General features: G+C 61.0%; 1 protein-coding gene across 2 annotated transcripts in view; it reads left to right on the forward strand.

Annotated features, from left to right (window-relative positions):
* Positions 1-18,495, forward strand: part of SEMA4D (semaphorin 4D) — an 83,981-nt gene that overhangs the window by 42,156 nt on the left and 23,330 nt on the right. For both annotated transcript variants that reach the window (XM_036420073.2, XM_036420072.2), the window contains exons 2-4: positions 9,187-9,249; positions 15,516-15,852; positions 17,059-17,204. In XM_036420073.2, the coding sequence (XP_036275966.1) occupies positions 15,753-15,852; positions 17,059-17,204 (246 nt within the window). In that variant the 5' untranslated portion in view covers positions 9,187-9,249; positions 15,516-15,752. The remainder of the gene's footprint in view (positions 1-9,186; positions 9,250-15,515; positions 15,853-17,058; positions 17,205-18,495) is intronic.

Here is an 18,495-nt window from a genome sequence, read left to right on the forward strand (position 1 = left end):
CAGCTGGTGCAGGTGCTTCGAGTCCGGGTTTGCAAGCACAGAGTTCCACAGAAGCATGCCAGCTCTGAGGTTTTGTGGGGCATGCCCTTGCTTCTGAGTAGTCCCCCTCCCCGGGGCTGCCATTTGCGGGGCCTGTCCTGGGCCGCTGGGTGAGCAGTCCCCTCACACGCAGGCCAGAGGGCAGCAGCACCTTCGGAAACGTCCCGGCAGGCGCCGCCATCGGTGTTTGGTGAGGTCTCGCCGTCATTTACGGTTTGCGTTTGCCGTCCGTCCGAGGAGCCCGCTGGCAGTGGAGGCCGGGAGGCCTGGGCCGTGCCTCCTCTGTTTGCGCCGCGCTCCTGTGGATTCTCCCCTCTGGGAGCTCTGTGCACGCCGCAGGGAAGTGAGTGGTGTGCAGGCTTGCCTGGCTTCCCGGAGCACGTCCCAACCACACAGTCCCTGGGCTCCCCGGAGCAGGCTGGAAAATCTGGTAAGAAACCGGAAACTGAGCTTAGTGAGACCCACATGTTACCTGCCTGGTGGTCCCGACGTCAGGTCCCCCACACAGGAAGGCAAGCACTGGGACAGCTCCCGGCCCCCAGGAGCTGGGAGCAGGCCCTGGCCAGGCAGTGGGTTTGGACACTGACTCCTCTGCGGGTGTGACTTCTGGCAGTTCCTAAGCCTGGTGTTCGTGTCTGGGAAGCGGGGATGATGATGAGTGGTTCCTGGATCATCAAGTTGCTACAAGAGCCTCTGAGAGGAGTCAGCAATCCCCGTGCCGCTGGGTGACCTGACTCACTCTTCCCGCCCAGGAGGCTCTGCTGCAGTGACGGGAGGTCCGTGCTCCCTGCATGTGTCCGGTGACGGCAGGTCCGTGCTCCCTGCATGTGTCCGTGACGGCAGGTCCGTGCTCCCTGCGTGTGTCCGTGACGGCAGGGCCATGCTCCCTGCATGTGTCCGGTGACAGCAGGTCCGTGCTCCCTGCGTGTGTCCGTGACGGCAGGGCCGTGCTCCCTGCATGTGTCCGGTGACAGCAGGTCCATGCTCCCTGCATGTGTCCATGATGGCAGGTCCGTGCTCCCTGCATGTGTCCGTGATGGCAGGTCCGTGCTCCCTGCATGTGTCCGGTGACGGCAGGTCCGTGCTCCCTGCATGTGTCCATGATGGCAGGTCCGTGCTCCCTGCATGTGTCCGGTGACGGCAGGTCCATGCTCCCTAGATGGCCCAGTGATGGGGAGACCGTGCTGCCTGGATTATCTCTGGAGCTCACAGGGCTGAGTGAGGCCAGGCCTACAGGAAGCAGAGAGGCAGGGGTTGGGTGGGGGAGTGGCTCCTTTTGGGTGGAGGCACTTCCTGCGTCCCGGTCAGGTGGCCAGGTGCCTGGTCGTTGTCTCGGAAGGCACTGGCTGTGCCCTGGCTGTGGGTGCTTCCTGGGCTGAGACAGGGAGACGTGCACCCAGGTCCCTGCATGTCCTCCTGCCGACCCTCCCGGCTGCAGATCGGCTCCCCGGCCCGGAGCTCCTGGCGGTCAGGTAGGGGCATGGAGGGAGGGAAGTAGCGGGGAGAGGCACTGACCGCTGGCAAGGCCAGACGTAAGGACGAGCATCCTGCTTTCCTGGCCACCCCCAGTGGGCCCGGTCCCATCCCATTCTGGGTGGCACTTCCTCTCCAGGGTGTCCACCACCCCCTCCTGGACATCAGGCTGGTGTGCGTGCTGTCAGGTCCCAGTGCAGGCTGGGTCTCAGAGCTGGAGCAGTGCATCCTGGAGGGTGAAGGTGGAGGGCAGACAGGGCTGAGAGCTCTTTGCCTCAGTGTCTTCCTGTCTGAAACAAAGGCAGGGCTGAGGGTTCGAGGATCGCTGAGCGACACGAGCGCCTGTACCTGGCCGAGGACTCGCTGTCCCTGCAGTCGGCGCCCACCTGGGCGGCCCGGCACTGCCTGCCCACCCCGCAGACCGGCCACGCCGTGCCTGTGCGTGCGGGGCTCGGGCCTCAGCAGGGACGCGACTGGCGGCCTTGGTTGGCACTGAGTGCGGGGCCCTGAGGGAAGCGAGACAGTGGGCGGCCCCATCCTGAGCCGGTGACGGCGAGCAGCATAAGGAAGTGCCCTTGCAGGAAGTAGCGCCCCCGGTTCCGTCTCGGCCTCGTCCTGCCTCACGGTCCCTGGGAACATCCTCCGTGGACGGTGTGGGCTGCTGCGGCCTGACCGTGGTTCAGAGCAGCAGTCTCGGCTACGAGGGGCCCAGCGGCACCAGGGGCCGCGCCGGTGCCCGGAGGTGGCCGTGGCGTCCGATACAGGTGTGTGCCGATAGCCTGTGCACCAGACAGGAGCGGCCCGCGTCTGACATCGTCTGAGCTGGGACCCTTTGTCTTGCAGGGAGGGAGTGACCGGGGGCCTGGCCTGTGGGTTCTGGCCACTGTCCCAGGGAGGCTGGATGGAGGGCGAGGCTGGTGCTGGCCCAGGCCCTGCTGGCTCGGGGCGGATGCCGGCCTGCAGCTGAGCTGGCGGAGCTGCACCCTGCTGAGCAGTTGTAAGGAATTACCGGACATGAAGGCACAGAGAGTGGTGTTTTGTGGTTTTGCGACTAAAAAGCCTGCCTCCGGCCGGGCTTGTCGAGGCTCCGCAGGGGGGACTTCCTCGTCCGTCCGCTGCCGGGCTGGGGCTGGGGCCGAGCAGCAGGAGGAGGCCGGCCCCGCGGCCCCCGCCGTGGCCACCGCAGGGGCGAGGTCACCTGGGGCGCAGGTGCTGCCACAGGCGGCCGCAGTGCAGTCCCGCACGGCCCGGCTTCCAGATGGCTCTGGGCAGACGGACGCCGTCACCACCTGGCAAACAGGAGGAGGGAGGAGCCTCCGTTTCCGAAGCGCCTGCCTGGGGCCGCACCTCCTCCTCTCTGCCGTGAGCCCCGGGGAAGGAGGTGGGGCTGCCGGGCTCCAGGCCCACCAGCGGGAAGCGCGTGGAGACAGGTGCACAGGGAGGGTGCCTGCCCTGCCCCCAGGCCCCGCCCCAGAGCCCAGCCGGAAGTGGCTCTCACGGTCCCGGGGTCTCCACTGGACAGCAGCCCCTCACCGGTCTCATCGGGCTGCGGGGCCCAGGTGCTGAGAAAGCCGCTCTCCCCTCCTCCACTGGTCCCTGTTGGGAGGTGGTGTGGCCGTGAGATTCCGGTCAGACCTCTTTCTGCACTGGGGAGTGTCGCGTGTGTCAGAGGGCCCGGGCCGTGGTGTGGCTGCGTTACCCCACACCACCGCAGCGAGCCCCCTTCTGCAGCACGTGGGCTCAGCCGCACAGCTCTCTCCCCGGGAATTTCTCTCAGAGATGGGGGGCTGGGGGAGGTGGATAGCTTAGAAAGGTGGTGGGGGTTAAGGGAGTGGTTCAGGAGGTGGAATACCTGGGGAAGAGCTGGAGAGGTGGAGTGGCTGAGGGAATAAGGGGCTGAGAGGTAGAGGGGCAGAGGGAATAGTTGGAGGAGGATGAAGGCTGAGGGAGTAGCTGGGGGCGGTGGATGATCTGGGGGAGTATCTGGGGGCGGTGGAGAGGCAGTGACCTGTTTTAGGTCACACAGCTGGGAAGGGGCAGACCCGGACCTAAACCGGGCAGGCTGGCCTCAGAGCCCCCCTCTGGCCAGGACCCTAGGCTGCCTCCCCTGTTAGGGAGAATAAACACAGACTGAATTAGAGCATTGAATTGACTTGAAATAAGTACAGAATGTGTTCGTGCTACATAGCAGACAGCCTGTGTGTATGCCTTTTCAAAAACAGCCCCACTGACTGGGAAAGCTGAGAGGAGGTTGCGTGAACGTCGTCCGGGAAGTTGTAGGACAAACCCCAGGAGCAGGAAGCGGAGCGGTCGCTGACCAGTCTGGGTTCGGAGCCTGTCCCCGGGGACCGAGCCTCGCCACCGCCCCCGGCGACCCTGGTGACCCCAGTCTCCGCGTTAGGCTCTGCATCTGGACGGAAAAGCTTCGTGGCTGTTCTGCGGTGGCTAAAATCCGTCTTAAAATGAATCCTACATTGTAAATGGGCGATGATCTGAACTCTAGCGTTGTCAGGTTTCATCGGACATCACGCAGCCATGAAACCGTGCGTGGGAGCCTGGGCAGTGGATGGTGTCGCACGCAGACGGGCTGGAGCTCCGCACAGTTCACGCAGGTCCCGCCTCCGTCGGCAGTGAGTGCCGGCTTCCGTCCTGGGCTCAGGTGTCTGTTCTGCTCCCTGTGTGCTGCCTGCCTCCCCAGGGCCTGTCCTGTGCACCACACGTTGTCCCCGCCCCCTGGAGGTGGTCGTGAGTGAACACACTGTTCCAGTTATTTAGAAGGAGAAGTCCCAACAGAACCGCAGAAGGGCCAGAGATGGTGTTGTCTGTCTGCTGTTAAAACTTCCATTGTGGCCGGGACCGGTTTGGCTCAGTGGATAGAGCGTCGGCCTGGGGACTGAAGGGTCCTGGGTTCAATTCCCGTCAAGGGCATGTACCTTGGTTGCGGGCACATCCCCAGTGGGGGGTGTGTAGGAGACAGCTTATCAATGATTCTCTCTCATTGATGTTTCTGGCTCTCTATCCCTCTCTCTTCCTCTCTGTAAAAAATCAATAAAATAAAATTTTAAAAAAAGAATAGGGAAAAAAACAACACTTCCATTGTGATGAAATTCATGTCATAAACTTAAAAATGACAATTAAATTTATAAATATCCTATATAATAAAAGCCTAATATGCTAACTGCCCGACCGTTTGTCCAACTATTCAACCATTTGACCATTCGTTATGACATGCACTGACCACCAGGGTTAGCTTGCTGCTGGGGTCTGGCCAGTTGGGACTGGGCGAGATGGGACGGACATGCCCTGGAACCCTCCTGCGGTCCCTTCTCGGCCGGCCAATCTCCCGCAGTCCCTCCCCAGCCTCTAAAATAGTTCTTCTCATTAATTTCCTTTCAATGTGCATGAATCCTTGTACCAGGCCTCTCATTAATAATAAAGTTATAAAAGCCCTTTTTTTTTTTGAAATTGTCAGAAATGTGTTCTCTGTATTTTCCAAGTTTTTTTTTTTCACTTAAAGTAACTTACTTTTAATATCAGGTTGAAAATAACTTAATTAGGAAACCGTGTGCTTAAGGCAAGAGTTCAGATACCCTGTCTCCCTGAAAATAAGACTGTCTTACATTAATTTTTTATCCCAAAGTTGCGCTAGGTCTTATTTTCGAAGGATATCTTATTTTCGGGGAAACACGGTAGTACTAAAACATGCGAACAGTAAAAAATGAAGCACACTCCAACTCCAGACCAGAGCCACTGTCAGCGGCAGCAGGCCCAGGTTAGATTGCGACCTTGTCACTTGGTGCCTTTGAAGTGTGGGCTTGCACAGAAGGTCACGCCACGTGCCTGTGCAAATGGAACACACTGTGGCACCGCTGAGAGCATGGATTTTTACTGGACATCCTTCCATCTCAGGAGCTGCTTTATTCTTTTTAACAGTACATGGTATTCTAACCTAGGATGTGCCACAATTCATACATAAAAAATGTGCTTATCTGTGAGAAGCCCCGTGCATGAATTTGTGCATGGGTGGGGTCCGGCCGGCCCGCCCCATCCCAATTGGGCCCATCAGGCCGGGTGGGTTGAGGCACATGTGTCAAACACAAGGCCCTCGGGCCAAATCCGTCCCGCCAGGCCTTGCAGTGTGGCCCGCACAGCGCTGTCATCACTGCACTCCACTGCGTTTCCATCACAATGACAGTTTATGACTGTTCAGTAAACCATTCGGCCCGCGATTTAGGCTGGATTTTAGATTTTGGCCCCTTCTCTGATTGAGTTCGACACCCCTGGAGGGGAGGGGCCAAAGGCGGTTGGCCAGCTGGCCCCGCCTGCTGGTCGAACTCCCGGTTGAGGGGACAATTTGCATACTAACCTTTTACTAATAGGATTATACGTGTGAGTGTGTGTATGTGTGTGTGTGTGTGTATATCTACACACATACACATCCTCACACACAGAAATGGCCTCTAGTTGTTCCAGTTTTCCGTGAACTTGGGTATCTTACACACGTGTGGAGTATGTCCACCCTGGTCCCTGACAGAGAATGGCTGGGGCAGAGGCTCCTGCTGGCGTTGCCCAGGCCGCCAGGATGTGCCCGGGCAGGGAGCCTCTCTCTGCGCACCGATGGCGGCTGTCTCGTGCTGCCTTCGAGGTGGGGTGGCATCTGCGGGAAGGTCCAGCTCGGCCACACAGGCCAGCGGGGTGGAGTGTCAGCTGGCTCTGAGGATCTCCGTGTCCCTGACGGGGCCCCTGTGGGTGGTCTGGGCTGGGAGGTTGGACAGAAGGGGCCTGAGGCCTCCCGGTCCATAATGCAGTGTGCCCGTGGGCTTGGGGGCTCTGGGCACTGAGCTCGAGCTACCGTGGGCGGGGACCTGGTGGAGCCCCAAGAGGGGTTAAGGTGTGGCAGCCAATCCTGCTTTATACCCTGCGGAGCCGGCTTAGCAAGGGCGGGCAGGTGCCTGGCAGGGCTGCAGGCCAGAGGCTGCTGTGAGCTCCTCACAGGCCCTCCGGTGCTCAGAACAGCAGGTGTCATGGCCACTGTTATCATGCCCACTTTCTGGATGAGGAAATTGGCACAGAGAGGCCCGTGAACTTCCCCAAGGACACACAGCTGGTCAGGGGAAGCCAGGCCCATACCCCAGGTCATTCCCACCTGGGCCTTCTCTGCCTGCGAAAGCGAAGACCTGGCTGCTGCGGGTAAGGGGCCTTCAGAGGGGAGGCCCCTGCAGAGCTCGGGAAAGATGCCCAGAAGGCAAAGGCCCGCTCACCTGGCTGTGCTGCCCGGAGTGGCCGCCAGTGTGGGCGTTGAGGCTCCCACGCTCCCTGCTGACAGAGGCATGTTTCTCAACCTGGAGAGGGAAACACTTATTTCCTGGTTTAATTTCATTCCTTTGTTTTGCAAATGGACCTTGCATTCTGTAGTAGACACCAGGCTAAATTAGGAACAGCCTGGTGAAAGCTACGTGGTGTTAGTTGTGTGAGAAATGCGTACTTTGCAGTCTTTAGTGGAGAGAAAACTAATTATAGCTCGTGGTTACCTTGAGGAGGAAGAAGATTGTGCTGATGAAGGCTGCAGACAGTGGGCCGAGGCCTCTGTGGTCGGTTGAAGCCGGAAGTGTGTATTTGCACCCCGAACCACGGGGCCAGGGCTGCTTGGCGGGGGGGGGGGGGGGGGGGGGCCTGGGGACTTGTCGGAGGAGGAACGGGGTGCGGGGCCGGTGCTGAGTGAGGCTAACCTGCCGCCGTGGGTGCGTGCTTGTCCAGCCGCACAGCCAGCAGCTGGGCTTTTCCTGTGAGAGCAGCCCAGGCTCGCTGACCTTCCCAAGAGACGGTTCCTCTGTGATTCTTGGTTTTGGTGTTGTCTACCTTCACCTCTTCTCTGGCGTGAACCACCCTTCTTCCCACAGCGTTTCCGGCCGCCTCCCCCCCCCCCCCCCCCGGGGGACAGGAAACCATGGTTTCTCAGGTTCCCACGTGTCCACCCGCTAAGCCAGCGCCTCCACAGCGGAGAAACAGGAGACGGGCTTCCTGTGCTCCGTGTGCTCCGTGTGCTGTGTGTGCTCCGTGTGCTGTGTGTGCTGCGTGTGCTCCATGTGCTCCATGTGCTCCATGTGCTCCGGGTGCTCCGTGTGCTGTGTGTGCTGTGTGTGCTGCATGTGCTCCATGTGCTCCGTGTGCTCCGTGTGCTGTGTGTGCTGCGTGTGCTGTGTGTGCTCCATGTGCTCCGGGTGCTGTGTGTGCTGCATGTGCTGTGTGTGCTCCGTGTGCTCCATGTGCTCCGGGTGCTGTGTGCTTAGTGTGCTATGTGTGCTCCGTGTGCTGTGTGTGTGCTCCATGTGCTGTGTGTGCTCCATGTGCTCCATGTGCTCCTTGTGCTGTGTGACAGGGCCTCATCCAGACAGCCCTGCTTACCCGGGCGGGAGGCCGCTTTGCTGACACGTGGCTCAGAAGCAGCCTCCTGCAGGGTGCCAGGCAAGTCCTGGCGAGTCCTAACCATTCCCACCTGCCTCTTTGGGGTCTCATTTGCTGACCTGAGGTGTTTGCTCAGGATTCGGGGAGCATGTCAGGCCCCGGTGACCCAGGAAATTGTGTGCTGTGGGTGGGTGTGTGAGAGTGGGGACCCCCTACTTCTCGGTTGTCTTCAGGGAAATGGCAAGGATTGCAGAAGCTCTTAAACCAGTGGTTCACCTTCCTGATGCCCTTGAATCCAGCTCCGCATGTGGTGGTGACCCCAACCACGTTATTTTCGTTGCTTCTTCATGACTGTAACTTTGCTGCTGTTATGAATCGTAATACAAATATCTGTGTTTTCCGATGGTCTTAGGCGACCCTGCTAGCCGTTCTCAACCGCTGCTGTAGAGCCTAATCCCATCGGAAAACAGATATTTACATTACGATTCATAACAGCAGCAAAGTTACAGTCATGAAGAAGCAACGAAAATAATGTTATGGTTGGGGGTCACCACCACACGAGGAGCTGGATTAAAGGGTCTCGGCATTAGGAAGGTTGAGAACCACTGTCTTAAGGAAAAGAAGGTGATGCTCCAACTACAAAAAACTCTGGAGTTTGATTCTGAAGTTTAAAAATCTGTAGGATCGTTTGCTGCCACAGACAGTGTCCCGGCCTCCAGGCGTCTGACCCTGCAGGGGCGCGGGGACCACCAACAAACACCAGGAAACTCGCTGCTCAGTGTGAGACCCTCCGGTCCAGGCGGCAGCGCAGCAGGAGGTGGGACTAGCAGGCTCAGGAAGTCCCCTCCTCCTCAACATTGTGTGCGTGTCCTGCTTCCTCCTGCTTCGCCTCCGCCTTTCGGTGCCGGGGAGGGTGAGTGCTGCGGCTGGCTCCGCAGCCACTGGCCCTGCAGCCTGTGGAAGGTCAGGGCTTCCTTTTCTGATGATGACTGGGACCGCGGCTCAGCGCTGAGTGGCGGCCATCAGCCATGGGGGACCAGCTCCTCTACCCGGTGAGCAGCGACTCGCGTGTGTGTCCGAGGGTGATTGCACACTCACGCCCTCCTGTTCGCACGAATGCCACCCTGATCCTGGGTCCGAGTCGGCTGCCAGGGGCCCAGCAGTTGGAAAGAACCACAGGTTTCCTTTCCGTGGCGTTTCAGAACGGGTGCTGAATTTATGTGACAGACAATTTGAGTGTTTAATGTTCTTGTTTCCCATTTTTTCCAGAGCAGAGCTTTCTGAAGACTTCCTCCTAGAGACGACTGGGAAGTTTCGAGACCCCAGACACAGGTACAGTCACTTTTTCTCAGTCTGTGTCCAGTGAGTCAGAGGTGGCATCGGGGGAAGTCTCGCTGAGGGTCAGCAGCACGTTGGCTGTTGGTCACAGCGCGCTCTGGGGCGGAGGGGGAGCCCCGAGGGCAGCGGATGCCGGCACTGGGCCTCGGCATCGCCTGCTTTTCTCCCTCCGACCGCGCCCCCGCCTGTGCCCCTGCTCTTGAGCCGGAGCCCCGGGTCACCCTGATGGGCACCTTCTCTTCGGGGCACAGGGGTCGTCTGTGAGGCCAGGGCAGGAGGAGGGTTCAGGGTCACCCGGACGGGGGTCGTTTGTGACTGGTTTTCATTCTGGTCAGGTGATACCTGGTCAGCCATGTGTGTGCGGTTTTGGAGGGAAGAGAAATGCCAGTTTAATTTGTAAAAGCGGGAGGAAAGCCACACGGGGCCGTGCCCGTTCGGTGGGCGGGCGGGCGGGCGGGCGAGATGCACTTTACTTCCGGAACGTGGCACTGTCAGGTGGCCGGTCACAGACACCCGCCTTCTGTTACCGCCTGGTGTGCTGGTCGCTGCATTAGCTAGGAGTTCCCAGCCTGACATTTGTGATCCCAGGGCTTTTTCCTGTTTTCTCCCCGATCATTTGTCTCTGGATCTTGCGTGCCACGCCTGTTAGCTTACAGGCCGGGAGGGTCCCGCTGCCCCGGGAATGCCCTTCTCAGCACCTGCCCGTCATCGCTGCTGGTCGATTCATGGCCGAGCGGTCAGTGTGTGTCCGTCCCTCACCTGCTGCCCTCTGACCCTTCCCGGCTCCGCTCAGCACTCACGCACACGTGTGCCAGGTCGGGTGAGGGTCTGGTTGAGGTGTGGCTGGAGGGAGCAGGTGTCCGGGACAGAGTCCGGGCTTTTCTGCAGAGTGAGTCCGGCCCCTCCAGGGCAGGGCACGTCCCGGGCCGCTGGCGTGCTGCTCCGGGGTCTGCGCGGTTCTGCGGAGACGGCAGCTGGGACAGCAAGCTCGTGGTGGGGCCTCTGACCCAGCCCCTGACACCCATCCTGGTTCTGGCGGCGGTGACATCAGCACCTTAGCCTGGGCCGGGCGGGGGGGAACCGTGTGGGGACAGGCTGGGTGGCATCAGGAGGGCCTGGCGGCTGCGTCACTCTGCTCCCAGCTGGGAGGGGAAGAGTGGCCGGGTGCCCTCCGCATCCCACCTCGTGGCCGGGGGAGGAGGGCTCAGCGTCCGGTTTGTGTGAAAGCCACGGACAAGCAGCCGTTGCGGCTGCCCACGCAGTGCCCACGCTGCCACCCAGATCCCCTCTCACGGTCCCTGGGAATCTGGTGAGGGTGCCGTCAGCACTGGCTGGCATCCTGCTGCTCACAGGAGCACTGACGCTCCTGTGTGGTCCCGGGTGGTCCTCTCTGTGACCCCCCCTGTCCCGGGCAGCTGGTCCAGGAAGGGAAGGCACGCCCAAGGCGGGGGTGACAGACCCCAGACAGCACCTGCAGTCCACGGTCACATCTAATCACACCAGATCATAATTTGTATGCTGATCAGAACAGAGTGCATGCATACCACACATGTATGTAGACATGTGTGCATGTGTGCACAGATGAACCCATGCATGAATGTACACGAGTACACACAAGCGCAGGTGCTCAAATACACACGTCATACCTATTCAAAAGGAAATAAACACAGAAACTCGTGTGTGCATAGATGCATATATACATGTATACATGCATGTGTGTGCACAGACATGTGTGTATGCCATCTGGTGAATTAGCCCTTTCCCTTGCTGCTCGCTGTTTGCTGGGTGCATGTTTCCCCCGCCACCGCCCCTGGCGTGCTCCACGGCCATTTGGTGGGAAGCTGCCCTGTGACCGGCAGAGATGGCTCAGAGCCCCTCGGGCCTGCGTTCCTGGCATCGAAGGTGGATCGTGCCCTCCTCCTGAGCCAGTACCGTTCGGGGTGGGCAGTGGGGTGACGTGTGACCCTGGCCTCCTGGTGGGCCCGTCTCGTGTGAAAGGCAGGACAGCACACGGGAAGGCGGAGTGCTAGAGCTGACGCAGCTCCCAGACTTCTCCCGCTGTGCCCACGGATACGAGGTCTGTGCCGCGGTGCTTGCCTCCGAGGTGGGGGCGTGTGCGTGGAGGTGTGGGCTGTGCTCTGCTCAGAGTTTCAGATTATACAAAACCATCGTTCTTGGCTGAAAATAGAAGACATCAGCCCTTCCTAAGTCATAAGCCGCCGAGCAGCCCCAGGCCGGCCCTCCTGCCGGGGTGGTGTTTAAAGCCTGGGGAGGAGAGGTGGGTCTGATGGAGGCCACCAGGAGTCCGGCACCCGCTGATGAGGCGTGTGGCCAGAGCGGGACGGGGCGCAGAGAGAACTCTGCCTCTGGGTGGGAGCACCCAGGGAAAGGCGACTGAGGAAAACATGTTCTCTCTCCTCAACCATGTGGGCAGCCATGGGGCGGCAGACCCTGCCTCCACCAGCACCTGGGGCTTTGGTCAGGGCTGCTGTGCAGCCGGAAGCTGTGGTCGGCCAGTCATCCGGTTCCTGGGAGCGTGGGGCCCGCAGGCCGTGCGGACGGCGCTTTCGTCCCGGGAGCCTCTGCCTCCCCCGCTGCACAGAGCCTGAGCGTGTGTTTCTCCTAACAGTTCAGTTCATTTTTACCGGCCCCATCAGGACACGTGATTTTTTCATGGAAAATTTTTAATTGGTTTTATCTTTATCGATTTCTGAGAGGAAGGGAGAGGAAGAAAGAGATAGAACATCAATGAGAAGAGAGAATCATTGATCGCCTGCCTCCTGCATGCCCCACCCTGGAGATGGAGCCCACAACCTGGACATGTGCCCGGACCGGGAGTCGAACCGTGACCTCCTGGTTCAGGGTCGACACTCAGCCCCTGGGCCACCCGGCCGCCAAGCACGTCATGTAAAGTGAAGAAGTTTACACCGTTCGTGAGAGAAGAGCGCCTCCTCCCGTCTAGTTCCTTTGTCCCTGCACTTCCTGCCTCGGCACTTCTCCACAGGTGATTGCTCAGAGCTGCCAGCGCCCAGGGTTCCTTAGCTGGCCACGCCCACCCAGGCCCCGCAGACTGACAGTGAAGATGGCGGCCTGGCGCGGGCACAGAACGCCATCGGTGCCCCTGGCAGCGAGAACGGGAGCAGGGTGGGGTCGGGCGGAGGTGGGCACTGCTTAGATGGCGTGGTGGTGCTGGCAGGGCCTGGGATGGCCGAGGCGGCACCACCGCTGCCCGAGCTCCAGGCGTCTCTGCTCAGGCCGCCGCGGGGCCTGTGTCTGCACTGTTAACGAAAAAACCACTGAAACCTGTAAAGAATTTTTTTTTATGAGTTTATTTGAGCCAAAACTGTCGACATATGCTGGGAAGCAGAACCTCAACAGATTGAGATAATGCTCCGAAGAATGGCGGGTTACATTTCTCTATTTATACACTGAAATCAAAGGAGGGACATAGGTGGGTTACATGAAATTCATTGGTGATGGAGTAAGGAGGCGGGAGAAAGCAAAGCGGTGGGAAAGTCCTGGGATTGGATAAAAAGTAAAATGATGGACGTGTACTCAGGTGAGTGCAGGAACAATTAACATGATAAAGAAGGAATTCGAGGCATCTGTCCTGGCGCCCACCACATTTGGTTGTTCCCCAGGGGCTCCGGAAAAAGGGAAGTTACAAGTTACCCAGACATCTCACAGATGTGTTATCTTAGAGGCAAAAGGCAAATGGGCTCAGTAAAAAGATCAAAGTTGATCTTTGGGAAAATATCTGGGACATGACTACCTACTATAACCCGTTAGATATTTAATTTTCAAACCATCCTTTGTGGTTATGTTAGGTCTCTGGGTTTGCAAGACTGCCACACAGGCCTTCCCTGAGCCTGTCAGGTTAGCATGTGGCTCTTTTCTTTCACAGCGCCGTGTGTGCGGGTCCCGCAGAGTCTGTGCGCCGTGTGTGCGGGTTCCGCGGAGTCTGTGCGCCGTGTGTGCGGGTTCCGCGGAGTCTGTGCGCCGTGTGTGCGGGTCCCGCGGAGTCTGTGCGCCGTGTGTGCGGGTTCCGCGGAGTCTGTGCGCCGTGTGTGCGGGTCCCGCGGAGTCTGTGCGCTGTGTGTGCGGGTTCCGCGGAGTCTGTGCGCCGCGTGTGCGGGTCCCGCCGAGTCTGTGCGCCGTGTGTGCGGGTTCCGCGGAGTCTGTGCACCGTGTGTGCAGAGTGTGCGCCGCGTGTGCAGCGTCTGTGCGCCGTGTGTGCAGAGTCTGTGCGCCGCGTGTGCGGGTCCCGCCGAGTCTGTGCGCCGTGTGTGCGGGTTCCGCGGAGTCTGTGCGCCGTGTGTGCGGAGTCTGTGCGCCCAGTGTGCGGAGTCTGTGCGCCGTGTGTGCGGAGTCTGTGCGCCGTGTGTGGGGTTCCTGCGGGCATTCCGCCCTCGGACACGGGTCGCTAACGAGCCCTCACATTGGAAGCGCAGCACGGTGCGGGAGACTCACCGGGCGGCTTCTGGAGCCCCTGGTGCCGCACTCCCCTGCAAAGCGCAGGACGGCAGGTCCCCGCCCGAGGCCGGGAGAGCCCCTCTGCAGAGGACAGCCTCGGCCACGTCCCGCCTCTCCTGCGCGGCGTCTGAGGGCGGGCACGCCTGGCTGAGGTGTGGGGTGCACAGGCCCTGGCTGTGGTAGTTGTGTTGGTGCACAGCCCAGGAGCCGGGCGGCACTGCAGGACTTGAAAAGCTGCCGGAATGCTTCTGGCCCTTTGTGGGGAAGGGGTGCCGCCCCCAGTATGTGCCAGTTGCTGTGGAGAGTGGTCAGGATGGGGAAAGAAGCCGGGGCCTGGCGGGGGCCTCCAGGCCGGGAGGAGGAAGTGCAGAGGGGGCTGGCGAGGCCAGCGGGAGCAGAGGAGGCGTGGGGTGACCCCGGCTCCCCAGTGGCAAGCACCGGCAGCGTAAGTCCCCATGAGTGCTTCCCTCGTGAAGCAGAGCTGATCCCCGTGTCCACGTGTAAAAATAAAGAGAAGAAAGACCTAGTAAGCCCGCTGCTGGGCTTTTCGGGCCAGACAGGGACGCTGAGGGCGTAGGGGAGCAGAAAGGTCACTTCCGGTGGGAGGAGGGAAGGGCCCTGGAGGACTTCCTGGAGGCAGTGGCTTGAATGGGTGAACAGAAGCCAAAATTTCTCCCAGACGCTCTGGACGTTTGGGTTGGCCTGGTGTGTGTGTGTGTGTGTGTGTGTGTGCGTGTGTGTGTGGGGGGGTGGTCAGCCTGGACTAGTGCTGTGTGTGGATGGTGTGGGGCCTCCGTGGGGAGCGAGTGAGGAAGCCGGCTGCCCCGTGGTTGTCGCTGAGGCGTGGCCAAGTCCAGAGCCCGGCGGTGATGCTGGGTGAGGGGACAGACCGGCGTGGGTTGGCTTGGGGTGGGAGGAAGAGAAGGGGGAGGTGAGGGCCAGCTCCCGGGCCTCGCCAGGGGAGGGGGGCTGCCCCTCCATCTGGGGAGAGGGGCGTGGTGAGGAGGGGAGCAGGGTGGGCCGTGAAGACCCGGGCAGTGTGTCTATGAGTGAGGGTGGCTCTGCGGTGACTGAACGTGCTTCCCGCGGTGCCGGGCAAGGGGCCGCCTCTGCTCGGCGCTGTGGGGTTGGAGCTCCTTCCTGAGAAGCCAGGGGTCCCTCTCTGAGTGCCACTGGGGTCCCGGAGGGCCTGGGGCAAACCCCGCCGGACGGCCTTCTCGCTGGCCTGCGGCTCACTGCAGGGAACCTCGCGGACAGCTGGGGGGCAGGTGGCGTGTGGGTGGAGGAGGCGGGGACCCCAGCCCCACAGGCCGTGCTCTCAGGGAGGTGCTTCTCAGTGAGGGCAGCCCAGGACCCCTGCTGCAGGGCTGAGGGATGGACCCCACCCCGAGGGCGAGGTCACAGCAGCCGTGTGTGCAGCCCACACTGCAGCCTCCACTGCCCCTCACTCTCCACACCGCTGTCGTTCTGGAAGCACACGGGACCTGGGAGGCCAGAGTCTCTGAGGAAACAGAAACTCTGTTCCTCCCATCGCGTGAGCTGGGCAGCCAGGCGGCATCTGTCCGTCTGCACCCCTGTCTGTCCTGCCCTCCTGGCAGCTCAGGGCGGGAAGCGCTGACTCCTGCAGCTCGGCTTTGCTCCAGGGCACCTGGGGTGCGGTGCCCATCCCCCTCGGAGCTCCCTGAGACCCCGCAGAGGAGCCCGCAGGCGGGGGTGGGAGACACTGAGCACAGACATCAGGCACCATGGCCCCGCGTCCTGACTGCAGCCCTTTTGTTCTCTTCCAGATTTCTCCGGAAGGTCGGAAAGAAGCCTGTGACAGGAGGCTCGTGACGTTTGCAGAGACGAGAGCCACCTGACCCCCAAGCGTGCTGAGAAATGTGGGTCCTCAGAGGTCACGGTGCCCGTCAGCTCCAGGCAGGGCTGCGGGTCAGGGCCCCGGGGCTGTGAGTGACCCCCGGACACTCGCCGTGGCCTCGCCCCCACAGGCATCGCTGCGGAAGCCCTGTCGCCCCGCCAGGAGGATGTGTGCCCGCACCGGGGGGCCGCTCACCGCCCTCGCCGTGGTGTTTGGGGCAGCGGTGGCGTTTGCACCCATACCTAGGATCACCTGGGAGCACACAGGTGAGGGCAGAAGTGCAGCAGGTGCCGACGGCGTCTGTCATGGTGCCCACGTGTGTGCCCACATGTGCACACCGCTGGCCGCTGGCCCTGCGCTCTGGCCCTGGTGTGTGAGCAGGCGGCCTGCACGCCGTGGTGGGAGATGCTTCGGCAGTTGGAAATGCTCATGGCCTTGCAGGGCCGGCTGATCTGGTCTCTAAGTCAGGGCCTGAAGGAAGCCCGCCTTGTGCCTGCTGGCAGTCAGTGCCCAAGGCCCGGGCACCAGCCACACTGGGTCCTGTTTGGGGGATGTTAACTGCGTGCAGCTGAGCTCTGGCCAGTGGTTCCCATTTGCTGTTTACTGGGTTCTTTCGCATTTATTTCCTCTTGGGAGCTGTGTCTGGGGACCGGGACCCCAGCTTTCCAGGCACACGGCTGAGTGAGGGGAGCCCCAGGGCTCCGGGCAGCAGGTGTGGGGGGCCTCCATCCGTGTGCGCGGTCTCCACACGGTCTCAGAGAGCAGGAGGCGTGAACTCCTAGCTCAGGAGTGACACCCGAGCATGATGACGCAGACAGCCACGCTGAGAGCACTCACATTGGCGCTGGGGTGGGTGAGAAGCCGCCCCTGAGGAAACAGTGTTACCTGGTGGCCAGCCTGCCTTCCTCCCGCTCCACACAGCCTCTGCTCAGCGGGCCTCGCAGGCGCGAGTGCCGGTCCTCCCGGAGTTAGCAGTTTGTGCTGTTGTCCCTGGCCAATGCGTGGTTAGGGATATGTTCATTGAAGTGGATTTTATTAAAGGTAGATCTTTTTGGTTTTAAGAAAAAGAAAATCCTAAACAGTTAAATTCTGTATGCATCTAACCAGAGGTTAGCGTTTGGCGGGGGAGGGAGCTGCGCGGTCAGCGTGAGGGGCCTGGCCTGTCGTCCCCGAGGTGGCCGGCCATGGCGCCAGGCTGCGCCGTGGCGGTCACTCCCCCAGAACGCGCCCACGTCGAGGGCGTGCTCCTGGGGGTGACGCTGCCTGAGGCTCGGGGGCGCGGTTTGGGACTCACACCGCGGGCTTCAGGGAGCCAGACCCGCCCGGCTCAGCGCCTGGCTCGGGCCTCTCCGGGGTCCATGCTCCTGTGGCCGCCCCCGCGGTCTGCTCCGCCCAGCGGTGCCTGGGCCCTCCAGGCGGCACACCTGAGTGAGAAGGTGCTCAGAAACGCCTAACACGCCCGCTCTCCCCAGAGGTGCAGCTGGCACGGTTCCACCAGCCGGGCATCTTCAACTACTCGGCCCTGCTGCTGAGCGCGGACGCGGACACCCTGTACGTGGGCGCCCGGGAGGCTGTGTTCGCCGTGGACACTCTCAACGTCTCCCAGAAGCGGCACGAGGTAGGCCCGGCACCTGCCCTGCGGTCCAGGCCGCAGACCCTCCTGCTGTTGCCTCCAGTCGCACACAGCTCCCCCGGGCACAGGCCCTCTCCGGCCGTGCCGCCCGCCCCTGCGCGCCTCACAGACTCCCGTCCGTGGGCCGCGGGCCCTGCCATCCGGAAGCTTCCTTCCTGCTGTGTCCACACAGCCACGGCTCGGGTCCCCCACATCCTCACCAGGAACCACCCCTTCAGCGGGGTGTCTGAAGGTCTTATAGGCACCGTCGTCACGCTGCACAGGAGCAGAGGGAGAGCTGAGATGGACCCCACCCCAGCCCCCCACCCCGCTCCGGGGCAGGGCTGGCCCGTCCTCCCCACATTCCCACCCGCCACTCGCTCCATGAGGCTTTGAAGCAAAACCCAGACACAGAGTCTTCATCTTCTAAGTGTCTCCTGGGCATCTCCTAGGACCTACAGGAAGGACTCCTTTTTCCCCAAAATAACCGAAATACCACGATCACAGCCAAACAGCAGTGCTGTCGCATAGCCTGTTCAGCTCCACAGACGCGCTCATGGTGACGTTTGTTCGGTTTGAGCCAGTGGTGACCAGGCTGCCGTGCCCGGCACTCTGTCCTCGGCCCGTTCCCGGCCGCCCGGGGCCCCTGGCTGGCAGAGCCCCCGCAGGCGCCCCTGCGGCCTCCACCACTGCAGCCACAGCTCCTGGGCACCCGGGATTGAGAAACGGGCCTTTCCGGCCCCCTCTCCGTTTGTGCCAGGAATGGCCTCTGAAGGGGAAATGGCCCGGCCCATGGGGCTCTGAGGGTGAGCATCAACCCGGGAGCTCCACCCCGCAGGGGAGCATGCCGGAGGCAGCCGATCGATGATATTCCTCTCTCATCGAGGATTCTGTCTCTCTGTCCCTCTCCCGTACCCTCTCTCTAAAAAAAGAATTAATAAATAAAGAGGACATGCCTGTCGCCAGCTAGTCCTGTCTTTCTACAGGAAGACCGTAAGTTTTTGTTGTTGTTTTAGGGTAACCCTAACGTGTTTGAAGCCCTTGATCGTCGGCATTCCTTCGGGACCTCACCTGAGGCCCAGACAGCCCCCTCCTGACCAGGGCAGCCCCTGGCCTGAGAGGTACCTTTCTCAGGCTCAGACACCAAGGGGCCAGGTCCCGTGTGTGTACTTCCTGCTCCACAGCTCTCCCTGTACGTTCTGTTTTGTTTTGTCCTAATCTCCACATCTAGCCTGGCCCAGTCTCTGTTAGACACCCAGTGGAGCTTCTGGCCACTGCCCTTCGCAAGTGAGGTGCA

The sequence above is a fragment of the Pipistrellus kuhlii genome, unplaced genomic scaffold, assembly GCF_014108245.1.
Source record: "Pipistrellus kuhlii isolate mPipKuh1 unplaced genomic scaffold, mPipKuh1.p scaffold_m20_p_61, whole genome shotgun sequence".
Taxonomy (NCBI): Eukaryota; Metazoa; Chordata; class Mammalia; order Chiroptera; family Vespertilionidae; genus Pipistrellus; species Pipistrellus kuhlii.